Source organism: Bufo gargarizans, chromosome 3, assembly GCF_014858855.1.
Source record: "Bufo gargarizans isolate SCDJY-AF-19 chromosome 3, ASM1485885v1, whole genome shotgun sequence".
NCBI lineage: Eukaryota > Metazoa > Chordata > Amphibia > Anura > Bufonidae > Bufo > Bufo gargarizans.
In genome coordinates this window covers 84,421,048-84,434,069 of record NC_058082.1, presented here as the reverse complement: position 1 = coordinate 84,434,069, position 13,022 = coordinate 84,421,048, and the positions used below count along the sequence as shown (strand labels likewise).

The 13,022-nt window shown below is 42.2% G+C and overlaps 1 protein-coding gene across 1 annotated transcript in view; it reads right to left on the bottom strand.

Moving 5' to 3' along the window:
- Positions 1-13,022, bottom strand: part of SACS (sacsin molecular chaperone) — a 75,503-nt gene that overhangs the window by 40,970 nt on the left and 21,511 nt on the right. The window contains 1 exon segment of the mRNA XM_044286153.1: positions 3,634-3,784. Within this exon segment, the coding sequence (XP_044142088.1) occupies positions 3,634-3,784 (151 nt within the window).

Genomic DNA, 13,022 nt, shown 5'->3' with positions numbered 1-13,022 from the left:
GCTTTACAGTAGAGACTGGCACAAATGCGCAGAGTCATGACATTATCAATATGTAATACATTATTTAGAAAATATGTTAGTGTTCATGAGGCCTTAGGCTGTGCTTCTCCACTCCACCCCTACAACTAGAAGCTTATAGTTCAGTTAGAAACTGTATACAAAGAAAGCAGTCAGAGCTCTTAGTGGTCTGCAGATAGGAACCAGTGCTCAGTAGGAGACATTCTGCCAGATTGCACAAATGACCAGAAGAAGATGCCGAGACACGGATACTCTGCCACAGGTCCTGGGTCACTAGGCAGATCACTAGGATGCAGAACCTGGTCCACCAGCATTTTGGCCAGGGTACCAGCCTAATGAAACTAAGAGAGGAACAGCTAGATGAGACTTTCTCAGCACAAAACCTTCTTCTGCCAGGGAGGAGACTGGAGAAGACAGCTCAGTGCCTTGTCTGGATTGTTTTGCACTTGCGTTCCTTCAGTGAAGAATCACACTGGTTTACTGCAGACCCTGATCCTCTGGACGTATTTCCTTTTGGGGTGCACCATGCCTTAACATTGCCCCTGGAGAGCAGCAACATGTGTTAACACCTCAATGGTGCCCGGGGAACCCAGTATGGCGTTTGGACCACCTCAAACTCAGTCACTGCACCTAATCCTGGGATTATGGTGTGGGGAGGTGTCCCAGGAGCAATTTTTCAATAGGACAATGACAGGCTGCATGTTTCTTGCACGTCGTAAACATGCTACCATGGGCTGCAGTATCTCCAGACTTGTCTCCCATCGTGCACATCTGGGACATTGTTGATTGGCAATTGCAAAGAGAGCAGCCAGCAGCGGATCATCATGATTTGTGTTCCCGAGTGTATTGAGCATGGCAGAACATTCTTCAGACAACCATTAACAATGTAATTGATAGGATGCCAAAGCGTGTAAGTGCATGTATTTCTGTGTGTGGCACTCATACTCGATACTGAATAAATCAAGATGTTTCTAATATTTGGCTTTTCATTTAAATAATTTGCATATCATTAACACGTCTATTGATCCTATGGTTTCCATAATTCCACATCTTTTCCTTTTTGGTGTTGCAATCTCAATGTTGAGGAGAGTATATTAAGTCTGTAAGTCCAGCATCTGACAGTTCAAAAATCCTGATAATCAAGCATAACGCAAAAAATAGCCCCATGCTAAATTAAAAGTAGTTTATAAAACCCTTTTTCTGTGACAGTTCCTCTTTAAATACTTTTTGGTTAGATGGAAATAAGAGCCATTGTGCAATAAACGATTATGAAACTTTCTAGTATAGTTTCCCCTTTATCACCATTTTCAAGAACGCTGAGGTTGAAAATCTATACAAACTAATTCTCTCCAGCCTGGGCAATCCTCTGTGAGCTCCAGGCCTCACGTACTCATGGGTGAGCTTAGGTGCTTAAGGGAACCGGACTACACAATGAATGGAGGTGTGTACTTCCACCGAAGATACTGTAAAACAGCTGGTCAGCAGGGGTTCGGGGGCGTGGGATCCCCAACAATCAGATGTTAATGACATATCCTGTGAATAGGCACTCACTTGTAAAATCCTGGTCAACGCATCTAAGATATTGTTAAATTGTTATCTAGCATTCCCAATATGGTGAATCTCTCTTAATGTACACATTTTTAAAAATGGTGCAAAGAGGGTGCAATTAAATAGAGGGTACAATTAAATAGTCATATGCAATACAAAATGTATATAGCAAAACGATTCATGTCAGGGCACAATTATCTAATTAAATGCTCCAGAAAAGTTCATTAGAAAAATAGTGCAAGTCATATATGGCATATTTAGGTAAGAATTGCAGCATTTTGGAACTTTAGAATAGAAGTGTATCCAAAATAATAAAACTGAAATAACTTTGCAAATGGTTTTCTTTATACAAAATGTCCTACTGTTTGCATAGACAAAGTACAGACATGTGGCAGAGGCCTGGCATGCTTATATGGATCAGAGGCCAACAACAAAGCTCCAATTCATACCAGCAGTGATATTATCACATCCTCACACCCATTCCCATTTAAAATAGCACACAAAAAAAAAAAAAAAAACTGAGAGCGCAGCTCTGGAGTATCAATGTACTGTTAGCGCCAAAATAAATAAATTTACTGCCATGTCTGGGTAGATATACAGTACAGGCCCCTGCACAAAAAGAGTAAATGTGCCTCTCTTTATGCAGGCACTGATTTGCCAATAATGATGAGCTTTTCCTCTTATGGCGACCTACTAGATCACATTTTTGTCTTGCGCCTGTCCAGCGGCGTTGCGTCGATCCCTGTAATTCAGAGGTTTGTTGCTCCAGTGACTGGTGTCCACTGGTTTATGCCCTAGTCCCGAGCTTTCCAGGCCTCCCACCCATGCGCCTACTACTTTAGGCTGGCCACATACATTAGCTATCTGCTGCCAACTATCTCCCCCCTTCCAATACAAATATATGCATGACCAAGTGGGTATGTGTTCTCAATGGGAATAGAGTAGTTGGCTACTTCCAGACACCTTTGGTGGCATCTTATTTCCCATGAGAATGAAAGTGTAGGGAATGTTGAAATCCAGAAGTCCAATTCTTCTGTTCCCCAACATCTGCTATTGAAGAAGGGTCGGGAGGCCCTGCATAAAAATTACTGTAGTTTGTCCCTGGTCTCACCAAAATCAATTCTATCATTTCTAATGTGCAGAATGCTGTAGACCCCGTAAGCTTCAGATTTCATGTTTCCTATTACATATGATATATTATGAAGGTAATCTCTTCTAGAAGCATTTCTTCTACAGAAGAATAACCCTGTAAATAGCCTCTGAACTTAAAAAAATAAAAAAATAAAAAGAAGAGGGAAAACGGCGGTTCTGCAGCAAATTTTTTTAATGATAAGCTACACCTCTAACCTCACCAAAACCTGTCCATACACACCCAAGCTGCCCAGTCCCCTTTATGCCCCACAAACAGTAATGATGGGCCCCCCACAGTAATGATGCCCCTATTAGTGTCCCCTCAAAGTAAAGATTAACTCCCTGTTCACAGAAGTGGTGCCCCCTAGTGTCCCCAAACACAGTAAAAATGCCTCTTTAGTGCCACCTCACACAGTATGACACCCTCTTACTGCCCCCCACACATACAGTCCAATGTCCTATTAAGTGTCTCCTACACAGTATTATGCCCCCTATACTGCCTCCAAAATGAATACTAGTCTAACCCACAATGAAGGGGGCAAATCACGCAGTGCAGATCGCCTCTAGTCTGTTCTGTTTGCCTCTCAGGTTTCATCACTATATTCAACTGAACATGCATCCCGAGTTGAAACTAGGACATGCAGCAGCATTCCCGGAACAGCAGCCAAAATCCAGGACTGTCCAATTGAATCCAGAATGGTTCAGAAGCGAGACTCCATATACAGCAAGATATGGCAGCACACGTGTCCTAAGGTTCAGTACTACGTCAGCTGCCTGGACTGTGTGCGGCAGCACATCCTTCCGAACGTGGCTCTATTGCGTGAATGAGGTCTTACGATCCCACTGATGCACACAAACATGTGGGTCTGCTTACCCTTAGGACCCCTTTGGGCACTGTAGGTCATGCCCATGCACTTCTTTGCATTGACCACTGACCTCTTTATTATGGAGCAGGAGACGCTGTTCTGAGACAGGAAAATCGGTTTCTCTGTAAATCAGCTGTTTGATGTCCTCAATGACAGCTGAAGTGGGCACCTCGTATGTCCTACAGCCAACATACTCGTGTAGGACAGTCACCCTGGACAACCTGTTAAGATAAAGAATAAATTATAGCAATGCTGCACATAAGAAATCAGCGTTAAGCAATGAACTCTACTGTGTTTCTGTAACCAATTTCAAAAAAAAAAGACAAAAATTTTTAGTAACATACGGCAGACTTGCTTGCCTCTAGTTTAGACTAGTAAGTACTTGAACTGTACAAGTGGTAGGTATAATGTGTCTGAATATGACACGCAATATGCATATCTAAATATATATATACACACACATGAATTTGACTTTCAATGTACTACCCATTGCCATATGTTTATATTTGATAACTGGTGTGCCATGTGGCACCCTGATATCACTTCCACACGCCTCTTATCTACTCATTAGAACAGACGGACCAGTTGCTAATCCCCATCTGTTACTGGTCTAGGATCTGTGACCAAACACATCCTATATAAAGTAACATACAAGAAGGAAAAAACTAAGGTCAGGTCAGAGAATCTGCAGCCTTTCCGCACTATATAAATATCTAATTAAATTATATATTATATATATATATACATATTAAATAATTGGACGCTTATGCACAATTATACAGTACCTTATGCTAATACAAAAACAAGACCAAAAGTGGCCACATGCCAGAACTACAATTAGTGTATACAATACATATGGTGGCAAAATAAGGGGGACAACTATTGAAAAGGTAAGAGTAACAGCTCCTGAACCAAAACCTACAAAACCTACAAAAAATTTGAGCTCACAAAGAACCAGTACAAAAATATTTTATTGAGATCACAGTAATACATATATAAAAGACGTTGTTACTTAAAAAGAAGGTAGCAGCAAAAAAAGACACCATCCTAGTGGGAGACAGGCTACATATTCATATTATAATATAAAGACTTGTTGTTTAACATATATTAAATGGGGATAAGTCTCGTATGTTACATCAGTGTGTACATAAAAACTAAAATCTGCAGATTGTTCGCAGCAGTCCTGAAAAAACACAGTGTCAAGCTATATACTGCCCGCAAAGACAGGGACAATAATATGAACTGCTTAAAGGCAAAGATACCAAGAAACCTAATGAAGGAGACTTTCCCAGGAGAGCTCAGTGTACCCAAACCAGGATGGCGCTACCCCGACGCGTGTTTGGGCGTGCCTTCGACCCCCTGTGATTACTGTGATCTCAATAAAATATTTTTGTACTGGTACTTTGTGAGCTCCAATTTTTTGTAGGTTTTGTACAGTACCTTATGCTGTCTATACTGGGTGTGAAATCAAGAGAATTTGCCTATATTAGCAAAAGTTATGGAAGTCGGGTTTCACTTGAAAGAACATTTTCCAAGATCCAGCATCTAGAATTGTTCTGGTAGTTGCTCAATAAACTGAACCCAAATGGAGTGCCATAGGTAACAATGTAAAAACTAACACTGGTGTCCACAGCCTTTCCATGAAGGCAAGTCTGTATTCTACTGCGCAAACGCTGAAAATGTTTGGTGCAGGTGCAGGAACAGGACATCCGGATACAGGGAAGTGATGCCCATCCTGTCTGTACCTTTCAGCGCTTTCAGTGCATGCGCAGTAGAAGACATTAGTGCCATCTTGGCTGTGGACTCTGGCACACATTTACATCACTACTGCACTGGGTGGGAGGGGTAGTCAACTCCATGCAGGCGAAGGGAAGTCCAGTGACAATTTATCAGGTTCTTATGCCATTACACATTAAGAATTACAAAACTGGGGTTTGATTAGAAGAAAAACAGATAATATTCAGTCTCACAAGCAAATTGTATATTCATTTATTTACCAGATTTTCATATATAGACGCAGAATACTGGCGTCTTAGACTCCAACCATCAAGCAGGCCACACCTTACGGTGCTCATGCCTTATCATCTACCTGACCCTGCAGTCTTCCTCTTGTCCCTTCCTAGATAAGTAAACATCCCATCTAAAGGGCACGCTTCCCTCAGAAACCCAGCCCTGACAAACAAATGTTATGGTGTTGCATTAGTTACCATATAAAAAAATATATATACAAAAAAGTAATCTAGTGTAATATAGACAGGAGTGGCGGTAGTAGTAGTTACAGCTGCAATACTCTTGCTGTGTTGCTCCCCTGGGGCCGTGTAGTGATGGGAAGGGTGCATCTTTCTTCTCTTCAGGGCACTATCTGGCTTTGCGAATCCTCCTACCCAGTGTTGGTTTGGGGTGCCCTTGGTGGTGTTAGGTTTTAAGGTGCAAGGCAAGGTTATTTTAAATGTGGGAGCCATGAAGAGGCCAGGTTTAGCATAACAAGTCCAATGTATTTTACTGAAGTAGTTCAAGAGATGGTTCACACAGTATACAATAAGCGCAGACTTTACAGTTGGCATATGCAGTTTCCCAAGTAGGCACAAGAAAAGTTTCCCTTAAGTCCCTTTCTTACAATCTGTATGTTCTTCCCAAATTGACCCAGGGGTGATACTTGTCTCTCTCCCACTCTGACTATATACAGTACCTCTGCAGTATCCTCAGTGGAATACAGTCTCTAAACAGAGGGCCCATCTATCCACGATGGGGAACCTGAAGCTTATTACTCCCACCAGTATGCAGAGAAGTCTGTAGCCACAATGTAGAGGGTTTACCTTTCTCTGACAAATGTCTGCACTTCTCCTAATGTGACCGCTATACATTCTTCTAAATCCAGTAGCTCTTTCTCTCAAGGGCTAGCACATCCGCTATGACTATGTTGCTTGTAATCCAGAGGGTAAGATATATCCCTGTTAAGTTCTGATTTTTGCTGCACAATTGTGTCTAAACTATAGGCCCTCTAAGGACCTTGTGATGTCATACAGTCATGCGTGACATTGCTGAAGTAATGTGGGCTCGTGGTTTGTGACTTTTTCATGCCCCAAAAGTGGTAAAATATACTATATCTATAAAAATAGGCCCATGGTGTACAAAATACAGTGGAGTGGGACACTGCACATGTATAGCATAGAATGGAAAAATTATTAATTACAAAACAAGCCAAAGTGGATTACAATATATTGTAGGAAGTTGGGTTTTTGCTGTTTTTTATTTCACTGCCTACAACTCACTCACAATGCTATATCTTCTAAATGAAGCATACGCTTGAAAGTTTTTGGCTGTTTCTTTTTTTTACATTTAATGTAGTACCAGAAGCTGATGTTTCCACAAATGACTCACAACATGGAGCAAACCCAATTTTAACACTTTCCATCACTGAACAGTAGTAGAATGGTGTGACTTGGCGGCAGGACACTATGAGCTTCGTTCGTACAATGCAAGGCTTTACAGTCCACATGTCTTCTTCATTTTACAAGAATTTCCCCCTCACAGAGTTGGTCAGAGGCCAGGAATTAAGGTATTTTCCATCTACCACTGACTTGTGCTCGTAAAACATTGTGGTTTCAAAAGGAGAGTACAGAAAAAAATCATTGAGCGTGATCCACATGAGTCACCCATGTGTAAGAGGGGCATTCTCTTTCATGAATATATGGGCATGAATTAGTCATTTGTCATATGAGGAAATGTATGACGCATGCTCTGTCCTATGAAACGTCCTGCATCCTATCAGCCGCGTGTATATATTCTGAAGATCCTTCTCAGGTCCACTCATTCTGCCAGAGCCAAATGGCATCAATAATATGGATGACATATAAGCAGGCTTTACATTCATGTGAGGAGTCGCCTGTCTATACCAGACTGCAGCTGACATGGCATGATGAGAGTTGTGGTTTTGCAAAGGCCAGAGCCACAGGTTGGACAATGCATGGAATTAGATATGGAATTTATGTTGAAAAAGCATGCTAGCAAGAGATAAACTTCACACAAGCTCATGAATGTTCTCATACTTTGCCCAGTGTTTCACTTAGAGCAGCTGTTTTTACATCAGAGATGCTCATCCCTTTGTAATTACGGACAGTTGTCACAGCCGGCCATCTTGGACACTATGGAGAACTTATTTAAGTCAACTTGACACCTGGCCTGTAAACAACTGTTCATACTCTTTCTGCACCTCTTACTTTTCTTCATATATTACCCCACTTTTTTGTCCTCTGTGTCCGCTTAGGTTAGTACACAATAGGGAGAGAATATGGTTTTAAAGCATCATAAAGGAGTCCATGTGTAACATTATACAAATATTAGACCAAGTTTTTCCCTAGGAGGACCGTTTGCATTGCTACTGGAGGCAGACATCATCCATGACACGGCACCTAACACAGAACTACATCAGGTCAGGTTAAAGCCTCATTCACACGTCAGTGTCAGTAAAACACGGATGCAACACGGACAGCAAAAAACAAACACACGGACCCAACACGGATAGCTTCACGAATGCATCACTGACCACCTTGTCACAGATTTGAGCACGGACACGGACGTGTGAATGAGGCTTAACAGTTAACTGAAAGGTTCTCCCTCCTACTTCTAATTAATCGAGCCAAATCAAAATGATGGGGCACATTGCATGACCACTTCTGTCCTTTTGTGATCATGGAGGTCCACCACCCTGGCCGTCCACCGATTAAAAGTTACAACAGAGGAGTCAAAAGCCCACGAAAATAATAGATACCCTTTAAAGTAACCGTCACAGCTGCATCAAGCAAAATGTCATTATTAAAGGGGTTGTCCCATTATAACAACTCATTCCCTGTCCACAGAATAGGGGATCTGTCTGATTGGTAGAGATCCGTTTGCTGGAGCACCCGCTGAACATGAGAATGGTGGACACACCGCTCCATTCCACTCTGTGGGACTGTTGGAGATAGCCAAGCAATTGTATTCCGCTATCTCTGGCAGTCCAATAGAGTTGAATGGGGCGGTAGCATGCATGTACATCCGCTGCTCCATTGAAAAGGGCTGGGCAGGGGTCTCGTTCTAGTGAAGGACCTAGAGGTCAGACCCCTGCCACCCCCCCCCCCCCATCCTCATCTTGTGGATAGGAGATAAGTTGTTGTAATGGGATAACCCCCTTTAAATGCAGTCATTCATGGGAGTTCATCATACTCCCTGACCCCCTCTATGACTTCTATATGGCCAAGGTTGTCTTCATGAGACAACTCCTTTATTAAAGTCTACATCAAAGTAGGTTTCATTATTTCTAAAGTCTCAAGGCTTTACACAATCAGCAGTCTATGTACAAATGTGTTTCAATGCCATAAATATGTCAATGTGAAAAGCTGTCAAGATGTGCCATTATCAGCAATTATAATAAAAAGAAAAAAGGTAAATTATTCAGTTTTCACAAAAAATCCCCCTGTAAGCATTCTATTACACTGTGTCATGGTATAACTCTGCCCCAGGTGGGAATAAACTAATAGATCTCACGGGAAGTCCTCCCCATCTTGCTTTAGAATAAGCCTCCACATGTTCAGCGGCCCAGGGCCATCCGGAGTCCAGCACTCGGAGTATAATCACCGTTTAGTTTGAGAAGAGTAATCAGATTTTCTTTACCTGTGAGAAAATGTAACTGCAGCTAAGGCTTGGAGAGTGCGTCAGAGCTACGGCAGTTTTCTAGCCAAGAAAAAGTGCATATTGTGGCATATTAGTTTTGTGCCAAAATTTGCATCTATTCACAGTTTTCCAACACCCTTGCCAATTTTACAAAAAGTGTCAGGCGTGGGTGAGAGTTGCAAGGACCTTGGTGACCTGGCACACTTAACAATATGTTACACCTAAAACCTACGCCAGCTCCTGGAGCATGGGCCTCTTAATAATTCTGGCACATTGAACGCCAGCGAGTTCTTTTATTATATATTGCCCCCGTAATATTTTTGGCAAAAATGGAGCTAAAAGCTGTGGCAATGCATTAACTGTCAACAGGAAAATAAGAAATGTACTATAAACAGTATGTGCTGAGCATGTTTTCTTTTGCAGGCAGAATTCCCATAGACACCGCTATAGGGATAAAAATGCCAGGGGAATAAAAAAATATACTGTACAAATAAATGCACTTGAAAAAAAAAATGCACAAGTTTTATGGTGTTTTTGTTACAAGCCCAAAAATCCCCATAAATACTGTAGGTATGAAGGAAATCTAAGTCAGCAAGTAGAAGCCCTGCTCTTATTTTCACAGCAGCACACAAGGGGGTCCCGTTCTTGAGATAGGAGCAGGTGCCAGAAGTGGGACCTGGACCCGTACCTAGTGGACATTTATCGCATAACCTGGGGATATGCCTCTTGTTTTCTGTTCGGCTCCACTTGGCTTAGTTCTCTTGAAGAGCGGAACAAGTGGTGTACGGATTCCTAAAAAGTCTACTTGATATGAGTCTGTGCACCACTCACTCAGAGAGGCTTTCCAGGAATCTGTACATCACTTGCTCCCCTCTCCAAGAAGAACCTAGCCAAATCAAAATGATGGGGCACATTGCATGACCACTTCTGTCCTTTTGTGATCATGGAGGTCCACCACCCTGGCCCTCCACTGATCAAAAGTTACAACATGTTAACATGAGGAGTCAAAAGCCCGCCAAAATGAAGCCCATACTGTGAGATCAAACCATGCCTGCTGATGATAAACAATCATTGATGCCTAATGCCAGCCTGTGTCATACGTCCTGATACAACCAAAGACGCAACTTGAAGCTCCAGGACCTGAAAACAAAATTTGTAACAGGTTGTCCACCTACCATTGTCATTTATAATAATGGTGTCTTCTTATGAGGCAAAGGGCCTTTAGATCTAACAGCCTCAACCACTCCAACAGACATAAACATTGATTGGAGTGGAGGAGGCTGATACATAAAGTGCTCCTGCAGATAATCGTCTCCATCTAAGGAGGAGGAAGAACAGGGAGGGGACATCACATGATCGGCAGATGGGATGTCACATTGGAATCTTGCGGTCACGTGAGCGCATGGCAGAACAGCCCAAGTAGAAAGCTGGGTGCAATTTAAAGGCTATATACACCTTCGGGGACAATTTTTTTTATGATTGCATTTTACTCATTTGGGGGTAAAAATCTTTTTTTCAATTAATCGTCTCAAAGGGTTAACTGTTTTTCTAGCTGTGGGCACCCTTCTTTAACTTTGTGAGGGTCATCTAATAACCCTTATCTCTAAATTACCAAGAGGTCATAAACACTTATTTAAGCCACATTCTTATCAGTAAGATAAAGATTGAACCTTGATGAATGTTTATAAAGGTCAGAGAGCAGTGATAAGGAGCCCGTCAGCTCCCTGTCTGACAGAGCAGAGAGAAAATTCCTGCTAGTAGAGCATCTCAGCTCTGTACAGAGAAAAGGACTCCATATTTTTAATAAATACCAATTGAAAAAAATATTTTTAGCACACAATTAGTACAATACACTAATAAAAAAGAAATTGCCCCCAAAGGTGTACATGGCCTTTTTGCATTAATATAATTTAAATGTCTTATCTGACTACACAACCCTTTTGACTAGAGATTTGCTGTAGTAAGATGTGCCAAAGAACGAGAAAGGCAGATCTACACCAGCTATGAGCAAGAGTAGATTTGCACTATAATGCCACTTTCTGTCATAAATTATAATAATTATGTCGGGTCCCAGAGACTCCACCCCTCCTACTAAGCCCTGCCCACCTTTTTTTTTTAAGGTTTTGAGAACAGCCCAAAATTGCTAAGAAATCACAAACTTCGGCGAAAAAACTTGCAATTTTTTTATGCCAGAAAACCCATTAAAGCTGTAATATGAATTTTGTAATGAGTAATTTTTACTCCTATCAAGGACTTGATCATTGACAGCAGCTTCTCCTGATAATAGCTAGAGAAATAGTAGCTTCATGTCAACAGCCATTTGAGTCAGCATCCATAAAAAGTAATTTTCCAGAACCTATATAATGGGATTTTTATCGACTCACATTGTGGGGAGTGATACAGTCATAATCAATAGACAATCTTTACCATATTGACAGTGATGTATCTGTAGTTATTGTATGGAACATGTCTGGAGACTACAAAACGTACAAAAGTGAACTTAAAGGGGTCGTGCCACTATAACAATTATCAACACAGGATAAGGGTTCATGCACACAACCGTTGTTAGCCGGTGACCGTATTGTAGCCCACAAACATCGGGTCTGCAATATACAGGCACTGGCTGTTTGTGCACCACATCAAGGAACCCCACGGAACCACTACGGAGTTCTTCCGTGGAGTTTCTCTCAGTGCCTCCACGCCACAAAAAAATAGAACTTGATCTATTTTTTGTGGGTAGACGGATCACAGACTCATTTAAGTTGAATGGGTCTGCATCCGTCTGAACCAGCCACACAGACGGTGCCTGTGCATTGGGGACCACAATTTGAGGTCATGTGCATGAGCCCTGTTTGATTGCTGTGGTCTGACCACCAGGTTCACAAATGACAGTGAACAAATTCATGGAAATGCAGAGGGTGCTTCGTCCACCGCTCCATTCACTTTTGTGGGACTTCCAAGAACAGCCCTGCCAGAAGTCCCACAGAAGTGAATAGAGTGGTGACCATATTTGAGCACTATAAATCACAAATAAACAAGTGAGATATAGGAGACTACCAGTATTTGGCATGTGTTACCCAATTTTTCCGAAGCAACCTTCAGGTTCCTCAGAAGATACCAAAAGCAAGACCTGCTCAAAATTCTCATCCAGAACGCAACATTAATTGTAGAGGGCTTTACCAGCCTAACACCAAGCTTTGTTATGAGATAGCAATTCAGGAAGGGACTGAAAACATTTTCTCAGAGGTTCCTTCAAGGTTGGGAAGCATTGATTTAACAGGGTATTAATAGCATATCCACAGGATATGACACAAATGTTTCATAGAGGCAGGTGCTGCCTCTGGGACATACATGGTCTCCACTGTCCTCCATCCCAAATAGTGCACTCTCCTGGAGGTCCCTTTCAGAAGGAATACTGATGATTGTTGCTGGATAGTGTCCTGCTGTTGCGACGCTGCTGTGCACTGCACACCACGCGTGCAGCAAGCACAGCAGCGCCGCAACAGCAGGACACTCTCCAGCGACAATCATCAGTATTCCTTCTGAAAGGGACCTCCAGGAGAGTGCACCAGCGGGCTCACGGTGCCAAGGATACAGACTTGATAAAGGGGTCCTGAGTACCCCGAAACACGTCGTCTTTTCAAAATAAAAAAATCTCGTATCCAAGCTCGGGTTGTGATTTGCGCCAGTTCATTAGCATTGGAGTCTATCAGAGTTTCAGGCAGGGTCTTCTTGGGAACATAGCTGCTGCATCCTCGGATCATTCAGAAGAACCGAGCGCCATCTGGGAACCCCGATCCCCACTAG